The sequence below is a fragment of the Gorilla gorilla genome, chromosome 6, assembly GCF_029281585.2.
Source record: "Gorilla gorilla gorilla isolate KB3781 chromosome 6, NHGRI_mGorGor1-v2.1_pri, whole genome shotgun sequence".
NCBI classification, from domain to species: Eukaryota; Metazoa; Chordata; class Mammalia; order Primates; family Hominidae; genus Gorilla; species Gorilla gorilla.
In genome coordinates this window covers 158,250,923-158,262,602 of record NC_073230.2, presented here as the reverse complement: position 1 = coordinate 158,262,602, position 11,680 = coordinate 158,250,923, and the positions used below count along the sequence as shown (strand labels likewise).

Here is an 11,680-nt window from a genome sequence, read left to right as displayed (position 1 = left end):
CCTTCAAGGACTGGGCGACCTCACCGATCTGTGCCCACCTCTAAGGCCTATCTAAAGATCAGGGAATAGTTACTGCTCCTCTTCCTGCTCCAGGCTTGACACAGGGTAGGCACATTTTCTGTTAAATAAATGAATGAATGGAGAACGTTCCAAGCCACCCATATCTAACTGCTGGCCAGTCACTCAACGCTGCCAGATTTTATAGCCAGGGCACAGCTCACTTATTTCTGTCATACACGAGGCACTTCTGACACAGCCACTCTGAAGACACCAGCCCAACCTGGCTGCCACACACCAGGCTTGCTCCACCATTAACCAGGGCCCTGGAAACCCTTTCAGAGGGGAAATTGATCAAAATGTATCACACGAAAAGATCCTTAAGACATATTGTTGAGTGAAAACAGCAAACTGCAGAAGATACGTAGTGTATATCTGTGTGTTCTTAACCCCTGTATTTTTCTACAGTACACACAAGTAAGTATGTGCATGAGAAAATAGCCTGAAAGGTTATGCAGCAGAATGATCACAGTGGCTACCCTGGGAGGGGCCTGGGGTTGGGCGGGTGGCCAGCAGAGAGCCGCTTAGCTTTACCCGTGACCTCCACATTGCTTAGTAAGAACATATTCGTGTAAGAATCCATTTGCATAATCAAAACATAGACACTTTCAATGGCTAGAGGCGGGTCACTTTCTGTTCAGAGGGATCTCTGAGCCGTGATTTTCAAACTAACGGCACCAGAATCACGGGAGGAAAGTGTTGAAAGTCCAGTGCCCAGACCCTGCCCGTACCTAATGAATGAGCAGCCCGTTTACACTGCTTCTAGAATTCTGGCAGCAACAGCCCGCCTGTGGAAACATCCAACAGATAAAGCAGTCATGCACCCACACTGTCTGGGGCCTGCAGGATTTCTTGCACCCACACTGTCTGGGGCCTGCACGCAAAGGGTTTAGAAGCAGCTTTTAGGAGTGAGGCCCAGTCCTGGGGGGTAAACAAAGCTCTCTCCTGGAGAAATCTGGAAAAGTTTACAGAGAATGGAAAACAAGAAGTAACTGCTAGAATGGCAAGGACTACCCAGACCGCAGGGCAACCCTAATCCCCTGAGCAGGCCTCATTCCTCCACCCACCACGCTTCCTTGAGCTGCCTTCAGGTGCAAGCCCAGCCTCATGGCAGAGCCGTGCCTGGGGCTCTTTGGCCAGGCCCTGCCTGCTGCTTTGCATCCCCCTAGGAGCTGCTCAGCCCTGGGGACTGTGGCACCGGCCACAGCCTCTGAACATGCCCCAGTCCTGCCCACACCTGCTGCAGGGGGCCAGCCCAAGACCGGGGTGGCTGCAGTGCCTGGGCTCAGCTCCCCTCCCTGCACCACAGGGGAGGAGCTGTTGGCCAGGCTGCTGCTGTAATAGCGCTCAGTGACACCACAAGAGCCACGCTCCGCCCAGCTGGCCTCTCACTCAGGGCTCCCCAGCTCGGGCTATGTGACCTGCATCCTGCCACACCCCACCCCTTACTCAACCCTGCTCTCTCTCTGGTGCCCCTGCCCCCTGCAGGTGCCTGGAAATGCCACTTTTAGCCTTGGACCTACATGCCAGCCACTCAGTACCCCTGTCAACCCCCACCTTCTTCCCCACTCTGGGCTCACTGTGACTTAATTTACCTACTCAAAGAGTCTGCTTCACAGGGGAGCCTTCCTCCCCAAATCTAAGAATCTAGAAAGCAAGCAGCAGTATCTTGGCATGATCCACTGTGTTCTGAGCAACCAGCTCCAGGGTTCCTGTCCTTCAACTAGAATGGTCCCATTGTCCCCCATGTTATATGTTTCTGGTTGTCACTGAAATAAAGGGTTCTCACCTTTAAAAAAAAAAAAGACTGCATTCTGATCCAATGCTATTATTTGAAAAATGGAGGAAACTGAGCTTCTATTCTGGTTCACTGTTCATTTAATAATTATTTATTATTTATAATCTCAGTACATGCCAGGCACTGTGTAAGGTGCTAGAGGAGGGGGATAACACAGCAAGACTCAGTCCCTTCACCCAAGGAGAGTGAAGCCTGGAGAGGAAGCAGGGATTAGGCTGCAAAGTGAGGAGGACATGTACGCAGGCACCAAGGGCCCTGGGAGCAGACGCAGTGTCAGGGCAGGTCTCACGGAGGCCGCCAGCCCGTCGCTCCTCCCGGAACCCTGCATGCACCAAGACGGCCTGTCTCAGGTTCCTGGTATCTGCTATGCCCTCTGCCCTTCCCCTCAAGCCTCCAGACTGGTCTCAGGCCAAGCGATGGCTCCAAAGGGACATGGAGTATGGGAAATGGCCCAGGCGCTCTCTGGGTGTCAGAACACCCGGGTCTGGCCCTGACCACCAGCTGTGAGGCCCAGCAGTTCACTTCCCCCCACCTCTGCCTCTCTTTCTCCAGGGGGGCCTTCTGACACCAGATGCCCTTACCAGATGCAGGTGGAGAGGCCCAGGCCCACGTCCTGAGGGACTCACCAGTGCCCGGGCTCTGGCCCCTCTCCGCACTGGGCAGGCTGCAGTTGCCTGCCTGTCTCCTTTCTCCACGGGCGCCAGATCTGGCTTGGTGGTGGCCTGGCCTGTGGAGAGGAAAAGGGCAGTGGCAGGGCTATCCTCTGCAGGCCTGGAAAGGGAGGGTGTTCTGCCAGGCTTGGAGCAGCCTCTTCAAGGCGTGTGTTGAGGGGCATGGAGAGTAGGGTGGGCAAGGCCTCTCAGTTTTCGTGGGCTAGAAGTGAGTGCCATGAGGCCAAGAGGAAGGGTTCCCATCCACTGCCCACACAGACAAGTCACCTAGTCCAGACAGATGAGGAAACTGAGGCCCAAGAGTGGGGCTGGCCATTCATGGCAGTCAGGCTCAGGCTTCCTGCTGCCCTTCCTTCCATGTGCTTCTCCTTCCTCGCCTGAGGCTGGACAGCCTCCTCACCCTGCCTCCCACAGCACACTGGGACCCTTTTCTGAAGGAGGAACCTCTGCAGCCAGGCAAAGAGAGGGAAGGCACTGTGTTCTGGGCCTCAGCCTCCCAACAAGGGGAGAGACTGGACAAAAAGCCAACTGCTTACCTGCCCAAAGCAGTGAGAATTCCAGGTTCACACAGGAGAGCTTCGGAGTGGGGTAGCTACAAAAACCCAGGTCTGATCAAGTCTCACACGAAGACGCACACCTGCCTGAAGGAGCGAACTTCCCAGGGCTGGCCCTGATTTTCTGGACCTGGGGCATCCTTAAAAGCAGGCCTGGCCAAGCGCGGTGGCTCACTCCTGTAATCCCAGCACTTTAGGAGACCGAGACGGGAGGATCGCCTGAGGTTGGGAGTTCGCAGCCAGCCTGACCAACATAGAGAAACCCCGTCTCTACTAAAAATATAAAATGAGCTGGGTGTGGTGGCCCATGCCTGTAGTCCCAGCTACTCAGGAAGCTGAGGCAGGAGAATCACTTGAACCCGGGAGGTGGAGGGTGTGGTGAGCTGAGATCACGCCATTGCACTCCAGCCTGGGAAACAAGAGCAAAACTCCGTCTCAAAAAAAAAAAAAAAAAAAAAAAAGCAGGCCTACAATTCATCCTTCTTTGCTCAGCAGGAATCTCCTGAGAACTCAGTGTGCAGACTGCAGCGTGGGAGTCCTAGAGATGCAGATGTAAACCAGGGGAGGCCCCAGCTCCCCAGGAGCAGACAGGCTGGTGAGCCACAGGTGTGCACGCAGGAGCTGCCTCTGGCACCACGCGAAGGGCAGGACAGCGAGGAGCAGATTCCAGTTTATTTACTCCACGAGACCTGGAACAAGTCACATAACCTCTGCATTTCATTACATAAAACCTCAAAATGAGAATGACAGATACCTTCTACCTGCCTGAAGACAGAGGGCTGAAGAAATGATCTCCACATGCTTCCTGCTCTGAGATTCAGGAGTCTCATGTGATTGAATAAAGGAGTAAAACCAAGGTGTGGAGGCCCCCAGAGGCCAGCCTCTCACCCAGGAAGCTCAGGGTCTCGCAGCTCCCCTTCACAACACATTTGCAGAACTCCTTCTATGAGTCCTCCAGGCCACCACCCTGCTGCTCTGAGAAATACCCGACCGTGTCTTCAGGAGTCACAGGCACCTGGAAGTACAGGTTGCCTGCACCCACCATGAATAACAACCATTTCATGGAGCAGCCAAAACCAACTCGTCCCCTCTCCCTTCTCCCAAAGCAGAGGGCATCGCAGGCCAAACTACTAAGCAAATGCAAACTCAACTCCATCACACTGCCTTCAGCTAAGGGGCAGAACCAGTGACTAATGGGATCTAGGATCGGGGCTCCTGAGTTCTCCTCCCCTCTCCCAGGCACACATATCTCCTACTTGTGCCAGTCCTCACTCTCAGAGACCATGTACAACCACTGCTGCACAACTATATCTCTCCCAGCAAACCCCATTCCATCTTCCAAAGCAGACATTTTTCTGTGTCACAATTTTCTTCTGACATTTTTCAAGCCCTTTAAAGTCGACTAGTGACTGCCTTGGACGCCCAGAGGTCAGGCTTCAGCAGCCAAGGGGCTCCTTCCGCTATGCATATGGCGACCCTACAGAGTCCAGGCAGGGCCTCTCCTCTCACACCCAGCTCCTGTACCTTGGGGGCCTCCCCCTTGCTGCCCGGGGGCAACTGCAGGATCCAGAAGTTCCTGTTGCACAGCAGGTTCTCCACGTTCCCCAGCCACCTCTGCAGCAGCCCGTACTCCTGCAGCAGGGTCCCCAGCACGGCCCACTTGCCTCCAGCTGGTTCCCGAACTCCACAGCCACCTTCTCGCAGTCAGCCAGCTTCTTCTTGGCTGTCCACGTGCATCCCTCCAGGCTCTGTAGCCAGGCAGCCTGGGGTTCCATCTTCTTCTCCACCACCTGAACAGCAGCCACGATAGCCAGAAGGGAGATCTCTGCAGATCGGATCTGGGCCTCTCCCTGGAGGTCAGTCCGCATATGCCAGTCCTGAAACCAGACACAAGTTCGCAAGTCAGCCACCAGAAGGAGAGCAGCCCAGAGCCATTCCCAAATACAGGAAGGTCAGGATTCTCCGGAATGGGGGAGACGTCTTCTGAGTGCCAGGCGGCCTCACTGGTCAGACCCCCAAAGAGACCCCACCTAATAGTCAAAGACAGCAGACACCGGACCGCACAAAGCCCCCAAGAGAAGAATCCTGAACCAAGACCCGGGGCAATGGAAAATGACATAACTAACATTACCATCATAAATGAACAGAGAGTGGATCCCAGCTCTACCACTCACTGGCTCTATTTACTCAGCCAATTACTCAACCAACTAGGGAACACGGCCAGCAGCAGGAGCCAAGAAATGGTGAGAAGCCCAAGTCCAGAACACCTGCCAGGGGACCTGGGGTCCAGTGCATACCCAGGCAGCAATCTGACTCCTCACCTTCTTCTAGAACAAGCCCACACCCCTTAGTGGGCTCAAGGGGAGAAAGGCCTGTTGTTCTGCCTTGGTGATTTCTAAGGCCCATCCACCCTGACATCTACTGGTGTGACTTCCTGCCCTGCCTGATACCACATCCCCATGATCCAGGTGCCTTGTCAACCAGCCCCAGGGTGGTCTCCACCCTCCTAGCTGCCAGGCAACAGGGGCCAGAGAAAGTTGAAAGCAGAAAAGGAAAGAACAAGGAAACATTACAAGGAATACCCTGTTCACAGGAGGTGGAAAATGTATTGTGTATTGCTAGAAATAAAATTTAAAATCCAGGAATGCCTCAGCAGGGAACAGCTGAGGTATAAAGGGAGCACTCCTGGAAATGGAACTCACCTAGAACTTGACTCAGTGCCTCTCCTGCCACCTGAATCCTGCACAACCTGAGGTCAAGCCACATTACTTATCCAAGGTTCTGTTTTCTCACTTATGGGGACATCCTAACTTCCTTCACTCCTAAGGTGGCTGTGTGGATGAAATGCACTGAAGATATGAAAAAGCACTCATGGTGTATGACATTAGCAGCTGTTATATTCTTAAAAACAAATATAAAGGCTATGGACCAGTGATCTGAATGTGTTATGAACCAAAGACTGTGATTAATCCAATTCTGTGCAACTGAATTTCTCAGAGACCTCCCCAATAAACGTATTCAGCAAAGCGTCCCACACATACCAGGTACCAGACACCAGATACCTGGCCCTTTCCTTCCCCTCACAGCATGGCTATCCATCCTCAAGTCTGGCCTCTGTCTGATACAATGAAGTGGAGCTCAGAGGAGGCAGCACCGTCTTCACAGATTAGGGGCAAACATCCTCACCTCCCTGCAATGCCCTGCCACAAATGTGCCACCCGGGAATGGATCCAAAACCACTGCAAAGCTATTTATACTAGGAGATGGCCCCTCTACCTTTAAAAACCTATGAAAATCTCAACAGTTCTTATGCAGGCCAGCAATGGCCTAGGTCAAGCCTGAGCCTGAAGTCCCTAACCAAAAGTCCTCACAATGCAGATCCCCTCAGCAGCAGCCAGAAGGACTTGTCAGGGAATTTTAGAAAGAGTGGGCAGGCATCAGAATCCTCCTGACTGGAATCAGAGCTCAAGTCTAGAGCCCACCTCACAGCCAGGAGCCAGACTCTGGCTCCCGCAGACTGCAGCGGACATCCCTCCCCAGACCATGGCACTGGTCTCAGCTTGGAGGGAGGGGTGCATCTTTGAGATGGTCGACTTGGGGGCGGTGCCAAAAGGCGGGTCCAGAAAGAGGAATCTTGGAGAGTCTGGAATGAAGACGTCCACAGTCCACTGTCCCCCCAGAGCCGGGTCCAGTGGATATCAGGGCTGGAGGGAACCTCCGTATCTTGTGTTTACCCATCACCTTATTCCACAGGCAAGGAAACGGAGAGCGAGAATGGCGTTTATCGTGTGGCCTTAGGAGTCCTTGTCCTCCTCCTGCCACCCGGGCTGAGCCCTCCCCAGTTCCAGGAGGTCGCCGGAGATGGTGGGGGGTGGGACATCCTCCTGGCGAATTCAGGACTCGGCTCCACGTCCCCAAGCCTCCACGAGGGTCGCCCTTACCGGAGGCGCAGCCGCCTCGGCCATGGCCCTGTGCTGGCCGGCCTGGGCAGGGAGTAGCCGCTGCCGTTACGCGCGGCCCCACACAAGCCCGGCTGCGCAGTCCTCTCCGCAGACGGCGTCAGCCCTGCTTTCCCCGCACGGACCGAGCTCGCGGGGCCGCCGGGACTCCGGACACGCGGAAAACACGTCAGGGCGGCAGCTGTGCAGAGACTCAACGGGTTGCGACCGGGTGGGCCCCGCCCACATCCCGAAGCCAGATCCCCATTGGCCGGTGGTGGAAGCTCCGCCCAAACTTGGCTGGCGCCTCCGACCCAGTGCCAGCTTTTCATTGGCCAACCCGGGAGGCCCCGCCCCCCACAGCGTGCGCCGGGCCTTTGTGAACGCCCGACAGGTGTGAGCGCCCGCCCCACAGGTGTGAGCGCCCGCCCCGGGCTGGTGCCCAACAGCCCGCAGGTGTCGCCAGCTGCCACCGCCCCGCACAGCCACTCACCTCCCAGAGAGCAGAAACCAGATCACGCGCACGCACTCGTTTATGCCAACAACTTTATTGAGCACCAATTAGGGCAAGGGACTACCACCTTCACAGTTCTCTTGGGCTTATTAACGTCGTGGCCCACCCATTTATTTCACAAATGAGGAAACCGAGGACCCTGCTGGGAGAGTTTGGGGCCCAACCAGGGCTCCCACCGAGTCTGGGGCACCCTCAGCTCCTGCACCACAAAGCTTCGGTTGACTTGTTTCAATGTAAAGAACGTTACTTAAACAGGTCTGAGTGCTAAGCAAACTCACAAGACCTAGCTGAAAGTTTGAGCACATTGCTATGAAAAAAAGAAAAAAGGAGAATCAGCACCTTGTGATATTTAAGCAGGGGCATTTGGCATTAGCCAAACAAGCCCAGAAAGTCGGCAAAATTCTTAGCCTGAGGTATCCCCAGAACACCTGAGACTAGCTCCTGCAGCTGAGGGTTAAACTCGTGCACCTGCACTTGCACCACATTCTGAGCTCTTGCTGACAGCCCGTCTCTGTTTTGTGAAGCTCCTGGCAAGGGTGGCGGGACTCCAGAGTAGACAAGCAGGATCCACAGCACAGAAGGGCAGTGCCTCTTCCCAAACCCAAGGGAGCCTGGCTGAACTGTCACTGACTTGTATACTCACCCTCCTCCCAGAGATGACAGCAATGCTACCATTGGCCCCCAACTCTGCTCAAGACTTTGGAAGAAGTGTGAGGGTCAGAAGGGCAAGGAAATGGCACATCCAGGGACCAAGAGCCCCAGAAGCAGCCCTGAAGGGTGGTCACAGTGCCAGACAAGGCGGTAAAAAACAAGGATAGCTGGGGTCCCATCACTCCAGCTTCAGAGTCACCCACACCAAGGCTGCTCTACAGACACCATCCGCAGTGGTGTGATGAGAGACACCGGAAGCCAGCTGACCTCCAGACTGCCCCATGAGGCGTCATATTATTGCCTGAACTTCTACAGTCTGAATCTCATGCTTTGGTAAAAATTTGTTCACCAAAATACAAAGGACTCCTGGGGAACAGAGCCCCATGGGAGAGTCTTTCACTGAACCCAGTGGAACTGCCACTCACTCCAGAAGATAAAGGTCCTTCCTGAGGGATTCTGACAGGAAAAAAAGGCTGGAATGGAGTAGAAAGGAGGCCCTGAATTTGAAAGGAAGCACAAAGCTAGGCTTCATATTTGTCCCAGTGCCTGTTACTTTGACCCTGACAACTCTGAGGTAGGACACACTGGGGCCATGACCCCCTTTGACAGAAGAGGAACATGAGACTAGCTGTGACTAAAGGATTCACCCAGATCTCCTAGCCCAACTCTGCCCCAGAGCCCAAAGTGCTCAAGGGAGAACTCCTTTGAGAGGAGACTGCCCCGCCTTTAATGTGAAAAGCAGGCCTGGAGGCCCAGGGTGGACATGGTCCTTAGCCAGACCAAGGGCCTCCTCTAGTGGAGGGGCTTCCTGGGCTCTCTCTGCACTGCCCCTCAGGGTGCTTTCTGGGGTCCAGTCAATGGATCTTACACACCCATGAACACTGAGCCCTTGGGGAGAAGTGTCCAGGCTTCAGTTTCCCCTCCCAGCTGACAACAAAAGTAAATAATGGATGTGACTATCCTGTGGGGAAGGACTAGGAATACTGGGAGTCACTCTGGGCCAAGAAACACACACATGGGGAGACACTGTGCTTCCAAGACAGCAGCCAAGACATCCCCATCAAAACCCACAGGCTGGGCCAAGAGTGGTGGCTCACGCCTGTAATCCCAGCACTTCAGGAGGCCGAGGTGTGCGGGTCACCTGACATCAGGAGTTCGAGACCAGTCTGGACAACATGAGGAAACCCTGTCTCTACTAAAAATACAAAAATCAGCCGGGAGTGGTGGTGGGCGCCTGTAATCCCAGCTACTCAGGAGGCTGAGGCAGGAGAATCACTTGAACCCGAGAGGCAGAGGTTGCAGTGAGCGGAGATTGTACCATTGCACTCCAGCCTGGGCAACAAGAGTGAAACTCCATCTTAAAAACAACAACAACAACAACAACAACAACAAAAAGACCCACAGGCTGGTGGACGTAGCTCCCCTTTCAGCTCTGCGAGCCTCACATGGAAAAGCCGGCTCTTTCCGACTTTGCAAAAGGCAAAGTTCCATTAACAACTACACACATTTACAAAAGCACCTGAAAGCCTCTATAACAAGGGAAAAAAAGTTTCAAAATAGCAAAGTAGAAAACTTTCCAGGGCCCTTTCTTCAGGTCAGGCCATCCATCCACTCCATTCCACTGTTTCTCATGGTGACAGCAGGCAGGAGATCTCTGCACAAAACAAAAATCCCAGGTCCCCGATGTCTCTATCGCCCCCATACTGGAAGGGCCATGATCTCTGGTCCTCTTGGCTGTGGTACCTATCAGAGGCCCTATCAAAAATAAGGCATCCCTTAAGCCTTAAGGAAACTTTTAGAAGTCAGGAATGCAGAAAAGGCAGCGAAGAGTGCAAACAGGAAACAGAAAGCACCCGGTCACACACACTGTCACCAGAAGGGCGGCTAGCTTCCCATTTGAATGGGTAAAAACAACAAACCTCTCTCCATCCCAGGAAGAGGAAGAACCTGCGTCAGGCACAGGGGAGAGACCCCGCCAGGGGTCCTCTGTGGGCTCCTGCCGGCTCAGCCCTCCTCCTTCCGGCTGGGCCAGGGCAGGGGCAGGCTCCCGTGGCGGGCAGGGGCGGCAGGCAAGTGTGGGCCCACCTGGCCTCGGGCGTGGGTCTGCATGTGCACGGCCAGGTGGTGGTTGCGGTTGAAGGTCCGGCCACACTGGGGGCACTGGTAGGGCCGCTCACCGGTGTGGATGCGCTGGTGCCGGAAGAGGTCCGAGGGCCGGCGGAAGGCCTTGCCGCAGTAGGGGCAGGCGGGCCAGCCCTGGCCGTTGCCGGTGTGCAGGCGCTGGTGCAGCAGCAGGCTCTTGCGCTGCTGGAAGAAGCGCAGGCACTCGCTGCAGTGGTACATCTTGCTGGCTGCAGGCCGCCGCCCCACCAATGCACGGCCCCCTGCCACGGAGCGGCGACCCTCAGGCTCCTCGGGGAGCCAGCGGATGACAGGGCCGGGTACCACCACCTCCCCCGGCTCCAGCATGGCCTGGCTGTCCCCGCAGCTGGTGAGCGAGCGGCCGGGGGCCTCCTGCCGCCCCTCCTCCACGTGGGTCCGCTGATGAATCGTCAGATTGATCTTCAGGCGGAAGCTCTGCCCGCAGTCGGGGCAGGGGAATGCCCGCTGCCGCCTGCGGGAGAGGACTCGGGGCGTCTCCCCACCGGCCCCCGGTGGCCGTGGCTCCCCTGCCCGCACCCTGGGCACGCCCTGGGCCTGATGACGGCTGGGGCCCCCAGGCCTGTTCCTGGGCCCTCGGGGGATTCTACACTCGGTCTGGCCTCGGGACACCCCCAGAAAGAGCCGCTCAGGCGTCATCTCGTCTTCAGACTGTGCCTCTGTCTTGATGGCCACACCACCACCTGGCAAAAGGAGTCTATGCTGGTTTCCAAGTGGACCTCACCACCCTGTCCCCCAGGTCACTCGGCCCAGTCCTGGCTTCCAGCCTCAGCCCGGGCCCTATCTCCCCACAGTGCTCACAGCACATTGCAGGGGTCCTGCTCACTGAGCCCTGCCACACAGGCACTGCCTCACACGGTCACTCAGTCCTGATTGTTGTCATCTGCCTCATTCCTGGAGGCCAAGCTAAGGACATCAGGGGAGGGGAGATCAAACTGCAAGGCCAGGAGCCAGGGAGCCTGGAGGTCAGGGATCAGCTGGAGTGGGACACAGAAGCAGAGACCCTGGGCACAGCAGAGAGGGTGGCAGGACCCCACACCCAAGAGTTCTGGTGACATTAGTTACCATCTGTGAAAGACAATGAGCCCCAGGGGCCCTGCATGCCCCCAGACCACCCTAAGAGGCCTCTGTGGACTAGAGGTGGTGAGTGCTGCACCCATGCTCAGCTGCTCATCCACATGACAAATCCACACAGAGCGTCCACGACCTGTCTGCCACTACACTCACTGGTGACACAGAGGAGGCACTGGGACCTGAGATTCCTGCCTGGGTCTGTGTGAGTCTCACTCAACTCCCAGGTTGGGTGGAGCCAAGGAGCTGCTGGGACAGCAGTGACA

The 11,680-nt window shown here is 55.7% G+C and overlaps 1 protein-coding gene and 1 pseudogene across 2 annotated transcripts in view; both read right to left on the bottom strand.

Annotated features, from left to right (window-relative positions):
• Positions 1–3,633: 3,633 nt before the first annotated feature.
• Positions 3,634–7,313, bottom strand: LOC101125351 (zinc finger protein 212-like; annotated as a pseudogene).
• A 234-nt stretch (positions 7,314–7,547) lies between these two features.
• Positions 7,548–11,680, bottom strand: part of ZNF783 (zinc finger protein 783) — a 29,268-nt gene continuing 25,135 nt past the window's right edge. For both annotated transcript variants that reach the window (XM_031012865.3, XM_055392326.2), the window contains exon 6: positions 7,548–11,026. In XM_031012865.3, the coding sequence (XP_030868725.2) occupies positions 10,188–11,026 (839 nt within the window). In that variant the 3' untranslated portion in view covers positions 7,548–10,187. The remainder of the gene's footprint in view (positions 11,027–11,680) is intronic.